This window comes from Tetranychus urticae, chromosome 1, assembly GCF_039701765.1.
Source record: "Tetranychus urticae isolate SD_2017Ah chromosome 1, NJAU_TeUrti_SD_1.0, whole genome shotgun sequence".
In the NCBI taxonomy this organism is placed as follows: Eukaryota; Metazoa; Arthropoda; class Arachnida; order Trombidiformes; family Tetranychidae; genus Tetranychus; species Tetranychus urticae.
This window is the reverse complement of record NC_142958.1, coordinates 22,683,653-22,702,794: the sequence shown is the minus strand read 5'-3', so window position 1 is coordinate 22,702,794 and position 19,142 is coordinate 22,683,653. Positions and strand designations below refer to the sequence as shown.

The 19,142-nt window shown below is 33.1% G+C and overlaps 6 protein-coding genes across 15 annotated transcripts; 2 read left to right on the top strand and 4 right to left on the bottom strand.

Annotated features, from left to right (window-relative positions):
• Positions 1 to 218: 218 nt before the first annotated feature.
• Positions 219 to 2,371, top strand: LOC107362600 (uncharacterized). The gene is made up of 3 exons (XM_089266725.1): positions 219 to 382; positions 1,429 to 1,519; positions 1,613 to 2,371. Exons 1-3 carry the CDS (start codon positions 298 to 300, stop codon positions 1,737 to 1,739), a joined length of 303 nt encoding a protein of 100 aa, XP_089122851.1. The 5' UTR covers positions 219 to 297; the 3' UTR covers positions 1,740 to 2,371.
• LOC107362598 (RUN domain-containing protein 1) lies at positions 2,298 to 6,306 on the bottom strand. Of its 6 annotated transcripts, none has more exons than XM_089266719.1 (8): positions 6,006 to 6,294; positions 5,591 to 5,732; positions 5,274 to 5,484; positions 4,337 to 5,195; positions 3,695 to 4,219; positions 3,398 to 3,634; positions 2,761 to 2,951; positions 2,298 to 2,659 (listed from the first exon to the last, which is right to left on the bottom strand). In XM_089266719.1, the coding sequence occupies exons 4-8, from the start codon at positions 5,063 to 5,065 to the stop codon at positions 2,455 to 2,457; spliced, it is 1,887 nt and encodes a 628-aa protein (XP_089122845.1). In that variant the 5' UTR covers positions 5,066 to 5,195; positions 5,274 to 5,484; positions 5,591 to 5,732; positions 6,006 to 6,294; the 3' UTR covers positions 2,298 to 2,454. The 6 variants fall into 6 exon arrangements, with proteins under 6 accessions (XP_089122845.1, XP_089122846.1, XP_015785183.1 ...); XM_089266720.1 differs by lacking the exon at positions 6,006 to 6,294 and adding an exon at positions 5,828 to 5,899; XM_015929697.3 differs by lacking the exon at positions 5,274 to 5,484.
• Positions 6,307 to 6,394: 88 nt separating this feature from the next.
• On the bottom strand, positions 6,395 to 8,529 carry Syx17 (syntaxin 17). 5 transcript variants are annotated; one of them, XM_089266723.1, is made up of 5 exons: positions 8,154 to 8,529; positions 7,887 to 8,045; positions 7,390 to 7,843; positions 7,241 to 7,327; positions 6,395 to 7,158 (listed from the first exon to the last, which is right to left on the bottom strand). In XM_089266723.1, the coding sequence occupies exons 2-5, from the start codon at positions 7,940 to 7,942 to the stop codon at positions 6,916 to 6,918; spliced, it is 840 nt and encodes a 279-aa protein (XP_089122849.1). In that variant the 5' UTR covers positions 7,943 to 8,045; positions 8,154 to 8,529; the 3' UTR covers positions 6,395 to 6,915. The 5 variants fall into 5 exon arrangements, with proteins under 5 accessions (XP_089122849.1, XP_015785185.1, XP_015785186.1 ...); XM_015929699.3 differs by having other exon boundaries at positions 7,390 to 7,827; XM_015929700.3 differs by having other exon boundaries at positions 7,390 to 7,827; positions 8,183 to 8,529.
• A 343-nt stretch (positions 8,530 to 8,872) lies between these two features.
• On the top strand, positions 8,873 to 11,404 carry LOC107362597 (DNA repair protein Ku80). Its single transcript, XM_015929695.3, has 4 exons — positions 8,873 to 9,004; positions 9,066 to 9,354; positions 9,464 to 9,641; positions 9,726 to 11,404. The coding sequence occupies exons 1-4, from the start codon at positions 8,987 to 8,989 to the stop codon at positions 11,293 to 11,295; spliced, it is 2,055 nt and encodes a 684-aa protein (XP_015785181.1). The 5' UTR covers positions 8,873 to 8,986; the 3' UTR covers positions 11,296 to 11,404.
• A 225-nt stretch (positions 11,405 to 11,629) lies between these two features.
• LOC107362595 (E3 ubiquitin-protein ligase SHPRH) lies at positions 11,630 to 17,108 on the bottom strand. Its single transcript, XM_015929693.3, has 4 exons — positions 16,786 to 17,108; positions 15,937 to 16,160; positions 12,010 to 15,877; positions 11,630 to 11,914 (listed from the first exon to the last, which is right to left on the bottom strand). Exons 2-4 carry the CDS (start codon positions 16,109 to 16,111, stop codon positions 11,725 to 11,727), a joined length of 4,233 nt encoding a protein of 1,410 aa, XP_015785179.1. The 5' UTR covers positions 16,112 to 16,160; positions 16,786 to 17,108; the 3' UTR covers positions 11,630 to 11,724.
• Positions 17,109 to 17,197: 89 nt separating this feature from the next.
• Positions 17,198 to 18,819, bottom strand: LOC107362596 (cathepsin B). The gene is made up of 4 exons (XM_015929694.2): positions 18,569 to 18,819; positions 17,848 to 18,511; positions 17,645 to 17,773; positions 17,198 to 17,572 (listed from the first exon to the last, which is right to left on the bottom strand). Exons 1-4 carry the CDS (start codon positions 18,704 to 18,706, stop codon positions 17,493 to 17,495), a joined length of 1,011 nt encoding a protein of 336 aa, XP_015785180.1. The 5' UTR covers positions 18,707 to 18,819; the 3' UTR covers positions 17,198 to 17,492.
• Between the last annotated feature and the right edge of the window lie 323 nt (positions 18,820 to 19,142).

Below are 19,142 nucleotides of genomic sequence, written 5' to 3'. Positions count from 1 at the left end.
GGAAATATTAATTCACATATCGCTTAATCTTAACCTAATTTACCTTATATCTTGCTGAATAGAACAGACTTGAACAACACTGGAAGGATCTAATTTCATGTTTGAATCCAGACCCTGAAATTGTTTCTATTTCTAGCGTCTTGAACTCATTCACTAGTCTTCGTTTCCTTAAAAGCTTGAAAATTGATGAAAGCAACAACATATTCATGTTTCTGCTTGTGTTCATCAGTTCATCAGTTTAGTCTTTTGTGAGCATAATGCTAATGGAAATGGAAGTCATATTTCTGGTTGTTTCTCATGGATCCATTTTTATTATTGGTTTGGTTTGGAGCTTCCGGTGACCATCAAAATTATTTACTCTATGTTAATCTACCATCACAAAGTATGTAATTTCAATCAATTTTTACAGACTTTTTTTTTCATTCTTATTGTTATGCTCATAATTTTATGATGCCATTTGTGATCAATTGTTGAGTTTTATTGACAACTTTAATAGCATTGAGGAACAATCAAAGAATCAAATGAAGTCATAATATTAACTCAACACTCCATTATAAGATGTTCCAGTAAATTTATCATAAATGAAAGCGTTTAACCGAAATAGATGATAAACCAATAACAGAAATGTTCACTTTTACCTGATAATCGATTATCAAAACGCAAACGGAATCATGTATCAAGATAGTGATTCCATAAACCATTGAACATTATCAGTTAAACTTAAGCAATAGTAAACAATCAAAGCTTAAACTCTTTACAATTGTATAGCTAATTAACCATTAATTAACCATCTCATGTCCAACAACTTTGTTAACAACCGAGAAAATATCAAAATTTCAAGATCCATCGACAAGAAAGGATTGCAACTCTGTCTTTACTTCAATGAAAAATATGAGCTTAAAATCTTGCCTAACATGATGGTTGTACTTGGATCGATTAAAGTCATTTATGCATTCATTAGCTAACAATTTATTCTTGAATGCTGAGAAAGATCATGTTTATTGATAACAATATATCAAATGTTTCCTTACAGTCAATGGAATTGAATCTTTTAAATAAACATTACGTTTGTTTCATTACATCTTGTTATTGTTAAGGTTAATAATCTAAAACTGATTGAGAATGAAAAGAGTATCCAGAATTGATAACGGATAACTTAGTCTCCTTTCATGTAACTGATTTACTTGATTCTGTCATTTTCCTATCCATTTAATCTGAACCTTGATCATCACTTCTTAAGTTGGTTATCTTGTTAACTTGGGTTGAAGCTTTGTAAACAATGCGAATAAACGTCAAGAGAAAACAAAAGTCAATATAATTAGTATCACTTTAACACTATTAGCATCATGTTGGTAAACTGATCTCACAATGAATTTACAAGTTAATCAAATAATGTAACCAATTAAAATGACTCTTTTCCACTTTCAGGTAAACAAGTTGATGCATGTAGTCTGACAAAACTAAAAATGACTATTTCCAGAGAAATCTTGGCCTGGTTCATCAGTTTGAACACCCACAGGTAATTTGCATTTAAGCCTCTTATTTTACTCTAAACGTCTTATTGTTATTAATGGAAATGCCACATTTTTTTGTGTCTATTTGCTATTTAAAGATCATCTCTGGCTAGATGGATGGTCAGTACAAAAATAACCTGTCAAGATCAATTGTCAAATTTGCTACCTCATTGTATTTCAATAACTCATCATGTCAATTTTCAATGCTATGTCAACTTTACGTGATTTGACTTCCAATGACCCATCAAGATTAATGATACCTTTGATAACTCGTGTAGTACTTGTGCCATTGATGATAATTATTCGTCAAATTGGATTCATCTTATTATTGGCTGGTGGTGCTTTATTCTTGAGCGCCAGTTTGATTGCAGCTTTTTTCATGGGCGTCCCGCTGTCCAGGTCATTTGGTAATTTTGGTGAATTTACTCAAAGATTCAACTTTACTGGATATGGGTTAAAGTGACAAGACAAGTGATTAAATAACAAGAGACTCTCGGAAGACTAATTAATGCTTGTAAAATAATTTGCTCTTCATCATAAATGGATGGAGAAACGAATGGAAAACTATTGAGATCTCATGAAAAAAGTTACTTAACATTACCCAATGCTTCCGTTTTTGTATTTATCACTTCAAATGTTTCAATCAATGTATCTTGATTTAATCGGAAATGAAAAAATCTTACTCTTCAATTTCCGAATCTTAAAATCTTGCTATATCTGCTTTGTGCCTTATACAAACATACCTTATACCTTTCAATGAATAGAGCCTCTACAATGTGTCTTCATTTTATGGAAGGAAGTGAAATGATTTTTTAATAAATTTAAGAATCAATACATTCTTTGATTTCTTTCTTTAATCGTTGGATTTTGTAACATTGGAATGATAGAATTGATTAAATATACATAAAACAATATAATCTTAAAGGAAAAAGGAAAGAGATCAGTTAAAGGCATCGTTAATGTTCTGTAGTTGACGAACAGCCCAATCGGTGGGTAATTTGAATTTTATTTCGTTTAATTTACTGAGACTAGCAAAAGCATCTTCCCATCCAGTTGAAGCGGTGTAACTCCATTCTTCATAATAGCTATCCAATAGAGTACGATTTTTAAGAATCAGTTTTAACCAAACAACCAATTTTCGCTGACTAAGAAGAAGAAGAAGAAAATATAAGTTAGATTGATATAATATTGATAGACAAAATAAGTAAAAATGCTTGTAATTAGCGATAAATCTAAAGATTCTTACTTCAATGCTTCACAAATGAAAGCTTTGAAATGACTGTCTGGACTTCGTCGCAATTTGGTGTGGGTTTGAATAATATTGTCAATAGCTGTGAGAAGTGAATGTTTCGGTGTGATGGCAACATTTCCAACAATCTCTAAATTAAAACTCTGGGAAAGTCGACGAGCGGGACAAGAGTTGAATTGTTGGCCATTCTGTTAGGAAAAAACAAATAAAAAATTTTTATAAAAAACTCAAAGACAAACCAGTTTTAGGCAAAATAAGAAATTAAATAAAAAACTGGACAAAGGGCTATTTAATCTGAGCTAGCCCATTTTGGCGGAATACCAAATGTTTTATAAATCGATCAAAGAGCTTAAATTTTGATTGGCTTTAGGAAATAAGAGCAATAAATGAAACAGGCGCCAGCTGTTGACTTGAGATATCAACTTTACTAAAATATTGCATTTTCTCAGTTTTGAAATAATAACGAACTGATTTTAGTTAAAAGCAACTATATTATGATTTTTGAGATTAAACTACAAATGTAAAGAGTCAATTGAACAAATCATCGATTCAATTTAAACTCAACATCTATCGTTGAACTATTTAATTTCTATTGCCAATACTATAAACAAAAATCGTCAAACGGCTTTAATACCTTTAACTCGTAGTATTTGAGTATCAAATCCCAAGCGGTCATGGAACGATCATGAGACAATTGAGCTGATCGCGCTGAAAAACATCCTAAACCGATGAAATAAGATGGTATGAGTGAGGTTCCGATGGGTCCACTGTATTTGCAGGTTAAACCATGTTCAATTAGATCTTTCAAACAAATACAGAACTCTTTACGAACAGCATTGGTCATCTTTTCATTATATTGGAAAACTGGAATCTACAATAAAAGATAAAATGTAAAGCTCATCGCATTTTCTTATCATAGTTTTTTATCTACCTCTTCACCATCACTGGTGTAATCTGAATCATTGAAAGATTTTTCTTCATTAATTTCCAGTAATTTGATTATTGCCATCTCCAATTTAGCTCTTAGATCTCCCCAATGATTTCCTTTGGAATGTTTCTTGGCCATACTACGTTCTAGTGTTTGACCTAATCCATTGCAGCCAAACTGAGCGAATGTAAACAATTGAAGAAGTGTAACAACTCGACGAATAATACGAAAAACAACTTCCTTTCGATCTCGAGAGAAGCTTCCTTCGCCAGCTAAACTACGTCTACCATTTTCTCGTCTACCAGGACGACGATCTTTCATCCTATCAGGAGTTAAGTCTATTTTCTTGACCAAAGCTCTTTGAGCGTTTCCATGCAATGGACAATTACAGGTACACTTGCTACCTCTTTTACCTCTTCGTACACCACATTCCTCTATTTGAAGAAATTCAATAAACCTTTCTAAATCGCTAACTTGAGTTTTCAATTGATTAACTAATTGCTCTTTCATTAGAGCAGGGTTGACAAGCTGGAAGAAAGTGAAAGGAAAACGTCAAAATTAATAAACATTTGGATTCAATGGTCAACAAATCCAGGTGAAATCAAAACTCTGGATTGATTTATCAGCTGTTGCTGTTTTACTCACCTCTCTAATTGCGTCATCAACTTGGCGTCTTAATTCCTCGGTAGATAATTTATCAAATTGATCTAATTGTAATGGAAGTTTACCTTTCAACTGCTCTATTATAACTGTTTGTCGCTCTAACAATAAAGATGATGGCAACGCTTTACTCTGGCCCGTTTCATACGCATATTGTTCCAACTCTTCCAATTGATCCCTTAATTTGTGAATCAACTCTTTTTGCCGTTGTCTTTGAAATTCTAGTTTATTATTGACATTTATATCATTTGTAATCAATGATTTAGAGTCTTCGTCTTCACTTTCAGATATTCTTTGAGGTATGGAGGGTTCCCGAAGATCTGGAATACCACGAAAAGCAAACTCTTCGAGCTGTTTGAGTAAAACTTCTTTCTCCTCGGATGATGCTTCTACAATTTGCTTCAATCTCAATTGAACTTGAGCAAAATGTGATGTCAGAGCAATCAGCGAACAATTTAATTGTTCTTGCTCATCTTCCAGTCTCTTCAATCGGTTTGTATATCTTTCATCTCTATTATTACTTCCACACTCTGCCGGACTATCAGTATAGTAATTTAAATCATCATCGTCGTCATCTTCCTCCTCGTCACTATCATCATTAGTCTCTTCGTCAGCATCGGTACCACAGTAACATACATCTTTTTTGATTTCCGCATCCTCGTTATGATCGCCAGTTGTGTTTACTAATGATCCATCATCCTCGAGTAAACTCATAATCACAATTGCGTTGTTTTATTGTCTCTATATTTTCACTTGGCAAATATCAACTCATGACACATCAACACCAGATTTTGACAGATGAACCAGAGCACATGAACGCATTGACACAATTCCTGATGGTCAACTGTAAGAAAAGATGAACAAATATATAATTTTTGAAAACAATTTCTCGCTGCGAATCACAAAATATCAAAGAAATTACAGTCAAATTTAACCGAAATCCGATCAAAACACTGGTTAAAGAAATCAATAGTGACATATGTTATTTTCCTGCATCAACTGAATCATTCTGTCTTTGTTGTCTCTTTCTCTTTTCTCAATCATTTTTCAATGATGACATTTACATCAGGATCTTCACCACCACCATCATCAGCATTATAAACCTTATCATCTGTGACAACCAATGAATCCTTCTGAGCAAACACAGTTTTCATCATTAATTAGCTAAATAATATTATCAATAGTTTTGAGGAAAGGCTTATTACTTTAAAAAAAATAAACAAGGAAAATTTTAATTACCAATTGAATCAGCAGTATTTGAATGGTTTCTATATTAATTAATGTAGAAAGTAGACTTGATGATTTGAAAACTGCTTTGATCTCTGATCGAATGGCTAATTCACTTCCAAATGATTACATTAATGTTGTTAGAAGTTATAGACTGAGGAAAATTAATAAAATATAATCACAAGATACAGTAAATCATCATAATATCACAAATAAAAATCATCGAAATAACTGTAAATACAACAATACCAAAAGCAAAGGAGAGAACTAGTGATTCCCATATGGTCTTTCCTATTCACAAAATGATTGATTTTTGGACCACTGATTGTAGTTGGTTAAAATAGTTGTAATGTACGAATAATGATGGTTAAATAGTTAACAAAACTAAATAAATTTCGATTTTAAAAGAATAGATTTTCAGACTTACCAATTTAGGACCATATTTTACAAAAAGGACAACAAAAAATATATTTGTTATTTAAAGGTCGAGGTGAAAAAGGGGAGAGTTGAAGGATGTTGAAAGAACAATAATAATATAGACGATTAGATGTAATCAACCAAATGTTTTAAGGATAAAAATAAGATTGTCAAATGTCATTCCATAAATAGTTCAATTATATGGACAATTAGAACAGAACAATTTAATATTTGATTGTAAAAATGGTACAAACAATGATTATCACAGAGATCAATGCAATTCTGGTACAAGCTGCATCATCTCCTCTATCTTCATCTAAACCTAATCGATATTTGCTCCTCACACTTAGCTCTCATGCCTGCTCGGGTAATTAAATTCAGAATAAATACACTTATTAGTCGGATTAGATCAACATTTATTTGCTAAAAAATCAAATTATTATATTTTGCGAATTAAAATGTTTGAGCTCGATATAAACAGTTGATTGAGTGAATCATTAAAATTGAGTCTCCTTGTTTGTTGGAGATAGTTTTTGTAGTATAATTTTAAAAATGGAGCTGATAATTTACAAAGGAATTAATTACAAGTTTTTTTTGATTTTATACAACTCTTAAGACTCATGAGATGGATTATTCATGTGAATAGAACATTAAAAGCATGATATTCGCAGTCTAATAGAATAATTAATACATTCATAAAAAGGTGTTAAGGTAAAAATATTAAATTTTCTGTAAAATAATGACAAACTTGACATTATCTTAAACAACAGATAGACAGATCATGTAGATGGTTTAACAGTCAACAATAATAGATGAATTTTTGGTTTACTTTTGTCAAGTAAAATAAGTATTACAGATTCTTGTTGGATAACTCTCTTATTCCAATGTTCATTTCCAATGTGCAATTCATGATAATCTTTTCAATCCTCTTTTTTCACATTATTAACAATAGGCTCAGATTCGCTTAAATGTTTGTCCGCTTCAGAAATATGTTTGGTGCTGACTTTCTGAATTAATTTACCACCTCCGTAACCGATAATAGCTGAGCCAATAGCAGTCACAATCCCAACTTTCAAACCCATCAAAGCTCCAACTGGACCTCCAACACATCCTGCCACAACAGCCCCTGTAACAGGCACAAAAGCTCTTTTCAGTTTAGCAGCCTAGAATCAAACAAAAATTGAATTAGTAACAATAAATTTAGTCAATGAAGAGCTTAATAATATTTGAATGATTCGACTTTACTTTTGACAGTTCTCTTGCTCCATTATGGACACTAACAAGTGCTGTTTCAATGTTACTTTCGATATTGTCTATGGTTTCTTCTTGGCTCTAAAATGCAAAAAAAGAATGAATTAAAAAGACAGGATTAAAATATGAGAAAATCAACTTACGGCGACAATGTTAGCAAAAGTTTTCATTGTATTATCAAGATCACGAATATCACGTTGAAGTTGTAAGTATGATTCGCAAATACTTTTTTGCTTATTTATATCTTCAGTAAGTTCATGCTGTAACAACAGTTGTTCATGTTGTGGTTCATTATTGGCATCAGAAGTTTTTGAGTAATCTTCCGCGTGTGTTTGACTTGAAGACGAATTTATGATAACTTTATGGTCAACTAGATTGGAAAATGAATCCTTTGAGTGATTTACACGAATCTTAAGCATTTGAATTTCATTGTGAAGATGGGCAGCTTCTGGTAAATCCTCCCAAGGTACTGTTTTCTCAAAATTTTGTAAATCTTTAAGCAGGTTGTCCAATTTCTTCATAGTGCTGTAACATTTAAAAGTTTCTCTTCGTAGCAATCTTGTGTCGCCATCTGAATCGATCTGATAAGAAAAAACACTATAATTAGATAAGTCTTCGGGAATAGTGATTGCTTACATACCTTTTCGAGTTTATGTGAATGTTCATCAAGAGTCCCAATATAAGAACCGATAGCATCGTTGAAATCAACGATGTTTTTCTTGATCAGGGTTATAGATGATATAGATTTAGCCTCAACCATAGTTTAACAATATCAGTCTTTAACAATAAGTTTTAATCACTGAATAATCGAGTGATATTAATTGAAAATACAGGTGAGAGGGAGAAACAAGAGAGAAAACGATTAGGAGTATAATTTTAGATAATAAGATTATCTAAAAATATTTACAGTAAGGTAAGTCGAAGAAAATCACTGACACATTGCACTTTCTCTTTTAGCTCCATAGGAGTAATCTGGAACTGATTTGGGTCATCACAATTATTTATGACAAATTATGTAATGATTGGAAGGCCTAGAGAATGAATGAATTTAGGTAATAATTTAGGTATTTTATAGAAATGATTTCAAGAAAGAGTTAGGCGTTGTGAACACATAGACTATGCATTTTAAAGATAAGGATTATACACTTTGAGCATTGATTGTGATAGAAAACACTGTTGAAATTAATAAGGGTTGAAAATTCAGAACAAAATAATAACTAAAGTAATTGAATAATGAGTTTAAAAAAGACGAAAGAGCAAGTAAACAAATAACATCGAAGCAAAGGTTTACTGTTTTGAGTCAGCTGCTTCAGCGATAATAATAAGCTTTTCAAGGTTGGGGTTGTTATGAAAACAAAATTTGTCAAATCAATGTAAAAATATTTAGACTTGATCAGTAAATTAGTGAAAAGACTTACAAAACTTGTTAGCCTGAATCAAATTTCTATCAATTATATCTTCTTCATTTGATTCTTAAAAAATAATTCATGGTAATTTCTTCAATTGATTTATGCACTACTATAACAGATTACTATAACTACGCCTGATATTGCATCAGCTTTAAATGGCTTTTTTGTAAATACAAAAATTGGCGCCGAATTTTTGTGCGTATTTCAGCTGAGAGTCTAAATAAAAAAGCTTACATTGATTGGCTGTTTTACATTTTAACATTTCAACAACAATTAACCATTGTGAATTTTTAATTTGTTTCATTTAAACATTATTTTCGGAAGGTTCAAAATGTCGCGAAAACCTAAGGTAAGTCTTTTAAAATTGTTATTACAAGACCTGGTGTTAATTTATAATCTCTTTACAACAGGATTTAGTTGCTTTGGTCGTCGATTGTGGCCCGAATATGAGACAAGAGTATAGAAATGGCCAAACTTACATGGATTTGGTTAAAACTTGCCTGACTCAGATCATAGAACAGAAGATCTTTTGTCAATCTAAATTTGAATACATTTTGATTGGCTTAGGGATCGATGATTCGAAAAATGCAGAAAAATCCGAATACCCATTTGTTGCTAGATTGAGTGATCTTGGTGTTGCCAATCTCAAATTGCTGAAAACTATTAAATCATTGGAACCTACAGATAATGTGGGTAAATGTAAGTAATCCTGAATTTATCACTCAATTTATAAATTATGTTAGATTCTTACCTCGATTTAATTGAAATTATTTAATAATTTTGTACTATTATCTACTGTTTGATTTAGTGATTGATGTATTGAGTTATACTGCTGAGTTAATGCATACGCTACCAAACCCTAAAACAAAATATGAGCGTAAAAAAATTGGATTATTCACAAATTTTAGTTTTACTATAAGTGGACCTGAGGCTATCCTCTATTCTTGTAATATCGGTAAACCTCGCGAGTTGTACCTCAACGTTGTGTAAGTATCATTATTTAAATTTAATTTAATCTGTTTAAATTATCATATGCTAAAACTTACGCAACTACTCAATTTCCCATTTAGATGCCGTTACACGTTCGATGAGCTTTCCGCAAGACGTAATCTTTTTCCATGCCATGATCATTTTCTTCAACTCTTGATTAACTTGGACAAATTAACCTCAGTTTTTACTTTTGACTTTGCTGTCTCTAGCCTGCCTTACTTTGAACCTTCTGAACAAAATGCTGCTCCATGGTATACTAGAATCTGTGTTGGACAAGATTTGATGTTTCCAGTCACTGGTTATATTAAAACCACGGAGCATAAAAAACGAACATGGTCAAAAGCTTATATTGAACCTTCTGAAAAGGATTCACAATATGAACCTTCTGAAGATAGAGAATCTCATCATCAAGCCAGCATACCGCTTTCTCGAAATGTAAATTACAAAACTAGCGAGGAATCTAATATTGAGCTGGACAAAGAAGAGATAGCTAAAGCTTATCTATTAGGTAAAATTATTGTACCTGTTACGCCCGAAGATGAAGAAGCCATGAAATTTCAAAGCTTTTGGCCACCTGCTGTTCGAGTGCTATTTTGGACCCCTCAGGATAACATCAGACAGTTTTTCTTTACTGGATCTAGATCAATGATTTTTATTCCTGATATTAGAGCGAAAGATTTCGCCCCTTCCGTTGCTTTTAATGTATTAACTCATGCAATGTTGGACGCAAAAAGTGTTGCAATAGTTTCTATGATGAGAACAATTCGATGCAATCCTCAAATCGGATGTCTTACTCCATGTTATATGGGTGACTCATTAGTTCTTATTTATAACCAATTACCTTTCGCTGAAGACATCAGGCGCTATTCATTTCCACCTTTGATTGATGAGAAAGAAAGACCACAAGATGTCCCTTCGAACAGTGAATTAGATTTAGTTGATGATTTGATTAAAATGATGAGTCTAGTTGAAAAGGACCCATCTGGAAACCTTGTGGAATATCTGAATTGTGAAGCTGTACATGATCCATTTGACAGGATTCAATTTAAAGCCATTGTTCATCGATACTTGACGCCAAATGTTCCGCTGCCCAAAGAGATTATCGAGGATCAAACGCTTACTACGCCACCACACATTTTAAAGCGCTGTGAAGCAGTTTTTCGGAATCTCAAAGAAAAGTTCAAATTAGTCGAAACTTTAAAGCGGTTTTCATCCCAACAGAATTCAAACAATATTTGCAACCCACCGAAGAAGATAAAATCTGAAAGCGATTTAGAAACGCTGACTGAGGTATCCTTAAACAAAGGCCTAATAGAATCAGAAAATGGAGTTGATAAATCGAGTCTAGAGCTAGACAGCGCAACAATGGAAATGTTTACCAAATTCACTCAGCAACTGAACGAACTAGCCAAAGATCTTCTTGGTTTCAACGATGGTAAAATAATCAAAATTATTGAGGAGTATCGAAAAAAAAGTATCGAATTCAATGCTCCGTATGTTTTTAATCAGTTCATGATGAGTTACAAAAAACAAATATCTCATAAGTCAGTCTGGAAGATGATAGTTAAGAAACAAATTACATTGATTTCCAATAAAGAGATTAGTGCTAGTGAAATATCTCCCGATGAAGCTATGCAATTCATCAACTGATTTGTTTTCAAAAATTGCAATTATTCACCAATTCGATTTGAGTCCAGCGTTAAATTTTGTAAAATTTTATTGATACTTTCATAAATATGAATAAAAGGTTTATTTCTTATAGGTGTCGAATTTTCTTAATGCTGATTCGTGATTATCAATCATTCGAAACATAAAATTATTCGAAATTTTCAACGTTTTTGATTTGAAGATTTATATTTCAATGATCAAACAAAATAGTCGAATAACAATTTCTGAATATTTATCTAAACTATTTATCTGAAGACGGCAGAACTTTCTGAAAGATCTAGTATTTATACCAGGCCAAGGCAAAAATTCCAGTAAATTAATTGAATAAATAATCATAATCTTTAATTTCAAATAAGTGGGCAAAAAGTATTTATAACAATAATTATGAAAAATGCAAAACAAAGAAATTTTTTAATCATCGATCTCCATTTTTGATGGTTCATCACTCAACAGAATATCGTAGATATCTTTAACAGTGCTACAAATTTTTTTGTTGTCAGTCAAATCGGAATACTCATCGAAGTCACAATCAAGTGAAAACATTTCGGCAATTTTTTCCTCTATCGTTTGATTAACAATGAATTTATAGACGTTAGCTGGTCTGAAAAGAAAAAGAAATAATATTAAAATCATAATTTGGCTTACTTATTATTTTGTTGCCAATATTTAGATGTTTCATTTTAAATAAAGACTTACTTTGTTTGACCAATTCTGTGAATTCTACCAATAGCTTGGTACTCATGAGACTGATCTAACAATGGTTCAACCAGGAAAGCATGAGAAGCTTCAGTGAGATTCAACCCTTTAGATCCTAGATTGATAGGCATAAGTAGAACATGAGAATCACAGTTTTTGAACATTTCGATAGTTCGAGCTAATTTTCGCTTGTTAGTTGCAATAACATGTTTGATCTTGTTCTGTTCAAGAGCTCGTCCCAGTAAAACCAGAAATGAGATCCACGAGGAAAATAGTAAACATTTAGCATCGGGCTCTTTTGAACGAATCTTTATAAGAGTTCTAATTATCATTTCAACTTTAGAAGACCAAGAGCCTACAACTTTTATTGCTTCATCACATTCTTCTGGATCTCGAGCATCAACATAAATAATTTCATTGGCTTTAGTCACTTGTCTACAAATGGCACATTTGAGTGAACAGGAATTTTTCAGCTCTTCTCCGAGCATAATATGACAACAGGCGATGCAATAAGTGTGACCACAATTCAAAGTACTCCAATGTACACCAAGTGGATTGGTACAAATTGGACATGGGTCTGGATTGGATCCACCATTTTGGCCGACTTTGGATTTCTTGAGGTTGAATAAAAAGTTGAGTTGAGAAAGATTCTTTTTCAAATCAGCTTGATTTATTTTCTCATCAGCTTCCAATTGCATTAAATTTGAATCGATTTCATTTGGCTCAAGAACGTACTTTATTGATTCATCAGGCTTAGGTTCATCAGGGTAACGAGCTCGCAATCGAATGGTAGCCATATTGAGTTCATCCAAAAGAGACACATAATCAAAGATGTTCATCCAAACCGATCGTAGAGCTTTAAACTCTTTTTTTAATTGTTCAAAGAAATCCATCATTTTCTTCCCTGAAGTTTGAATATCTTTTATGTCAGATTGACGAGCAATCATACTCAGAATCGTTTTCAACGCTTGTTCAATTTCACTACCAGACCAATTACCTCGTCTCTGTTCCTCTAATATAGGAAGATCAGATGCTAAATCGTCTGAAAGCGGATTGCGAGCATCTCGCTCATCATTTTTTTCTTTGTCCTCATCATCCTTCTCAGCAAAATAATACAATTTTCCTTCATAAATATTGAATATTTCATGAATCACACAATAGTTACATTTGTCAGCAGGAATAATTTTACCACTTTCATCCCTTCTGGGTCTTAAATGGCAATCAATAGCTTTATTGAACTCTCTTTTTTTGGGCTTTGATCTCATCTCGTGAACAGCTTCAATCAGCTCTTCTCTTGTCTGTTTAAGTTCGTCCAAACCATTGGCGATAACATATTGTAAGCCAGGAATATCACGATGTGGAGTAGCGAGATACTTAAAGACTTTACCATGTTTAACCAAACTACGAAGAGCACGTTCTTCTAAACCTTCTTTGATTCTAGCCATTAACTGATCTTCTTCTTCATTGTCTAAAATTACGCCGATCGCTCTCACCCACCAGTCAGAATTTAAAATCTTTTTTTGAGAATTAGAAGTAACCAATGTTGATTTTAAATTCTTCTTAGCTTCATCGATTTGACTGACTCCTTTTGCTAGGTATTCATCTCTTATATTTTCAGCTTCCTTCTTCAAATCATCATCTCTGAGTGTATAACCAATAGTTTTCATTGAGCTTCGTGTTTCTTCATCAGTGCTGTTTTTAACCAAATCAAAAACTTCGGCAAGGTTGTATAGTGTATGATAAAGTTGAAGTTTATCGGTTCTAAGCTTTTCTTTGTAATTTTCGATCGATGCCAGAGCCTTACGATAAACTTCGACTGCTTTTGGCCAATTTTCCTTAATTATGTAAATTCCTGCTTGTCCGTTGAGTGCAGATATAATTCTACGATGATCTTCTTCACATTCCCGTGATGTTCTTTTTATCATATTTTCCAGAACCGCTTCCATAGTCAAAGTTTTTGTTGTAATTGAAGTCATTTGATTTCCAACAATTTGAGGGTGCAAACAAGCCTGACGAAGTTTCAACAAAGGTTGCATAAATTTTTCAGCAGTCTTGTGGTCCAGCTCTTTGAGCGAAACATTGAGATCATCGAGGCGAGAAAGATTATCAGAGAAAACTCGTAAGCATTTTTCTTTCTGGCGCTTATAGAAATGCGCTTCAATAGGAGCTAAGTTGACTTTTATTATATGCTTTGTACACTCGGGCAATCCTAATTCGGTGGCAACATCTCTTTTAGAATTTCTCCAAAAGCAGTCTTTTAATAAATTAGTTAATGGCTCCGTATTTTTTTGGAAGTAAGGTTCAGCAATCAGCAATTTCCACCATAGAATATTGCAATAAGGTTGTTCACCAATGAATAAGACTAGTCCATAGAGATCGTTAATACTTTTTTGAACAGGAGTACCAGTAACACACCAACGATTAATACCTGCTAGATGACCTGCCATTGTAGCTGCCTGTGATGAAACACTTTCAACCATTTGAGCCTCATCAAGAACAATTCTCCACCAATCCATTGCTAGAAGAGGAGTAGGCGGTAAGTTAAAGCGCTTTGGATGTCTGAATCTTTCTTCATTAGGTAAATCTACAAATTTTAGATCACTCGAAAGCGTTTCGTACGAAGCCAAAATAATGTCGTTTTCAGCCAATTCATAAGGGTAAATGTAACTTGATGCAACTCCGTCGTAAAGCAAAATATTTGTAGATTCACAGTCGACGTGTTTTCTTATCTCTTCTCGCCATTGGTAATAAATTGACTCAGGGGTAATGATTAAAGTAGCTTTCGACTTGAGTTTATCAACTGTTGGGTCAGTCCAACAGTAGGGGCAGTAATAAGGAAGATGGTTCCATCTTTTTTTATATTTAATGCACTGTTCATGTTGGATGGAGCCGCATCTTGAACATTTTATTGGGGTTTTGTTCGCAGCTTTCGATTTCACCCCACAACGGCAAACGAACATATTTTTACATTTTGATGGTTTAGGAGGCATTTCTGGAGCTTTCAAAATAAAATTTGGACGAGGGTGAGTCATTATAAGAGCTAATATCTCAACAGTTTTACCCAATCCCATTTCATCAGCTAGAATACCTCCAAGAGCCGAGGGACCAAGAACCATTTCTTGATCGTTCTTTCGGAAATAACCAGCATAGTAGTTGTATTGTAAGTCCAATTGTTCATTGTAAACCCATAGAGGATGAGGTTTTGAGCATTTATTTGAGTTCATCTTAGAGTCAGGTTCACCAATCCACTTTTCTCGATGCAACATCCATTGAACAGCTTTTCTTTGGTAATTTCGTAAAGTTGGGAAGAGTTTTTTCGGTTGTGGTAAAATGAATGAAGACGGTTCAGTATCGTGATATTTTCTAACTTTATAGTATATTCCTTCGATGTGTATAAGACGGCGTTCTCTTCTTCCTGAGGAAGGTGGAATGGTATCAGGATATTGAAAGATACTCGACATTACACGCATGACGTTTTGATTCTGATTATGTACTGGCTGATCATCAAGATTGCAGTCTTGAATCGTGTTTGTGGTCAACAAAATTTTAATTATCAAGTATTTGCTATCTTCTCCATGAAGTTTTGTAATCTCACTACTTATCGACAAAATAAAGCTAGATGACGCACTAAACCCGTTATAAAAATTATAGTCACAGTAATCTCGTTCCATTTTTCCAGTAAATTCGAAGAATTCTTTTCCTCTTTGAACTACCAACATAACATCACGTAAGTTTGACAATACCAAAAGACGAATGGGCTTTTTAGTAGAAGAATGTGACCTTAAATCTTCTTCAAACAGTGGAGTATTCATTTTGATTTTTATTAGGCTGAGTTGTTTGAAAACTTTACTCGATTTATCTCCGTCAACTTAAGCAAAGAAATAATTGTTAGTGATTTTGGTTGAGGGACAATAATTAACAAATTACCTATAATTGGAAGGTTGAGGCATGCTTCTTTTTCGAATGATGCAACAGCTTGATTTGCTTTCATGGACGATCTTCGAAAGCAGACTCTTTTGTAAGGCGGCAGGCCAACTATCATTTCTTCATTTTCAATTGATGGAGCTTCGTCATCATCACTTAAATCTATTAGATTACTCATGCTTTAATCGCCAATTGAAGAAATGGTATAGAATGCAAAAGAAATAGATCTGAAAAAGTAAAAGTACAATCATTATACACAGCTATAAGTCAAAAATTTAATCAATCAGTGATATGTTCGTCGTTTGATAATAAGAGTAAACAGGCGAATCATTAACCCTAAGACAAATAGCATCGCTATCTTTTGCGCTTGAATGGCGATTAATTGATGAATGGTCTAGAAAAACTCAAACTCACTTGAGACTAAAAAGCTTTCTCAAACTGAATACAATATGAATCTGGAAAGCTAGCTTGATCAAGTGCTTGATTCAAGCTACTTTATTCCAAAATCTCAATTATTTGCCAGTACTCGTAGAGCTAAAACAAAAGCTTAACTTGCTGGGATTTTATTAATCTTTACCATTCGCACTAAAGTTACAAAGGATTGGAGAAGAAAGGACTTTGATACCGCCTAATTGGGTTAAAAGAGACTCTATCAAAACATGAGCTATTCTACTTCAAGTTACTGAACTTTTATGGACATGAAAATCGACTGACAGAATCATGCGGCACAAAGTTTGAAGGTTTCACTAATATAAACATGCGATTCGAGCCAGATTTCAGGCTTACCATATAGAAATTTGCCGATGTTTTACAATGATGATTTTAGAAAAAAATTGATAAAAATTGACTTACTTTAGCAAATTTTAGATTAACAAAAAACAATTAAATTAAACAGACGACAAAATGATGCTCGGAAATCAGACGACATGCATCAGACGAGAGTTAAACATGCCGGATGAAAAGGTAGATGAATGGATCCGTTAAACAAATGAATAATGTAATTACTAAAAAAAGTACAAAGTCAAATGATTAATTAATTTTGGAACAAAACATGTACGTTGTTATAAAAAAATCCAATAATTTATTGATGAAATATTACAAACTTTTTTCATCTTTCGAACATGCAATGCAAATAAACCAGTATTAACAGCTGATTTTGCATCTTATCACCATCTAGCGGTTAACAAATCGTTCTCGCGATGCTTGAGTCAAGCAGCTCGACTAAAAGAAGGAATTAAACAATAAACTAATCATAATTCGATCGTTAATAAAGCTGAAATTGTAATTTTATTTAAATTTTGTTTTACTTTATGCTTTTAAAAGTTAGAATCACCTCATCTTAAAGCATTTTTTATATTTATACTGTCCAAACCTGATCATCAACAAAGTTTTTGATCTAAATTAAATTTGATGATTAGATCAGATGAAATCCAATGAAAATGAGATTGACAAAAAACTCTTACATATAACGAGTTTGCTTTAATTTCAGTCAAATCAACGGAAATGCTCAGCAAGATACATGTAAAAATTACTCTAATAATCTCTTCTTAAATTGGTTTTCAATCAACTTTTGGTAATCCAGTGACTATGTCATCTTCGATTCCACATTCATTGTTACCCCGACGAATCTTGAAGTAGCCTGTAAAATACAAATTAAATTAGAAAGATAAATTAGGTTTCAATCAAGATAGAGGTTTAAGATTAAATTTACCATTGTCACCCCAGTCTGAGTTCCATGAATTAGCAACCAGCCAGTAAGGAACTCTATTTTCAACTCCCCAGCCCAGAATCCTGATTGCGTGAGCACCCAACAAATCTTTTGAGTGTCGTTGATATACACCTGTTTAATTAAAATTAATTGAATATTCATTAGTTGACTGAAAAGCTAGAATTGATATTTCTTTGAAATTTCACCTGATTTGTAAACAACAAAATCTGAGTAAACACTGAAAGCAGCAGTAACTGGTCCATTTTTCATAATTTCCGATTGAATTTGAGCAACATCACGTTCAATTGAATAGCTTCTTGCACCAAAGTGTTTATCTTGGAGAAAAGTTTTTGGGTAACCTGATTGGCATGTTCTTTCACAAGCAGGAGTGTCAACCTCAGTGCAAGCAGGTCTTGGACCAGGGACATGATGCTCACAGGGCGCAATTTTGTATGGCTGACAGCCGGTTCCATTGTAAAGACCACCAGTGACCAAACCACTTGTAACCCAATACTGGTAAGCTGAAGGAGGGAAACCACCATTACAACCAAAACCACAATCAGTGCAACAGGTCAATACATCTTCTGCTGATAGCTCAAGTTTAAGTGTACCATTTGACCCTATACACGTACGATCGGACATAGCTTCGGCTGACGAGAAGGCCCAACATGATCCACAGCTGCCTTGATCCCGAATGAATGAAATTGAGGGACAGTCTGGCCAAGCTTCCCTAGAATCAAATCGGACTGGTATTTTGGGTTCAACATTTATTTTAATTCGTTCGATGTTTACTTCGTTCTGTTTGTTTTTCTTAACTCCACAAAGTCTTTTGATTTGGTTGATGGATATTCCATGAAAATTTCTGCCAGCCTTAATAATAATAACAAAATTATTAGATTAGTTTTAAAACAAAATGATTTAGCTTACCTTCCAAGTAGTGTTAAGAGAGTTGATTTTGTTGATCATAAGATCAGATAGAGGATCAATTCTTGGTGACAAAAAGGTTCTTGGTTGACCCAAGACAAAAGTAACCAGCCATGCACAAAGTAAAATATATTTAGTCATTTTGATTGATATTCGGGTATTTTAAGTAATCAATTGATAGTTAACAAAAAATCATAATTCAAACAACAGCGTAGTAAATTAGTTTCTTAAGATGGCTTTTCTTGTTGAGACCAACGTAAATGTAAAGATTGAAAAGCTTCCCTCTTGAGACCAATATCTAGATCACTCAAAATGATATCAAGAGACATAAATGTAATCTTAATCATTCCTGCAACGAGAAAATTGTATATACTTAATTAATTGACAAAAATAGATCTCAGTTGAGAACACTTAACAAAAAGTTATACAATCATATGTTTAATATACAAAAAGAATGGCAACTCTTTGAAAAGCAACTGGCACTGTTTACGCATCTTGCTACAATATTGAAACAGAATTGATAAAAGGTTAATGAAAATATACCAAAAATGCTGTCAAACATTTCATTCAGAATTTC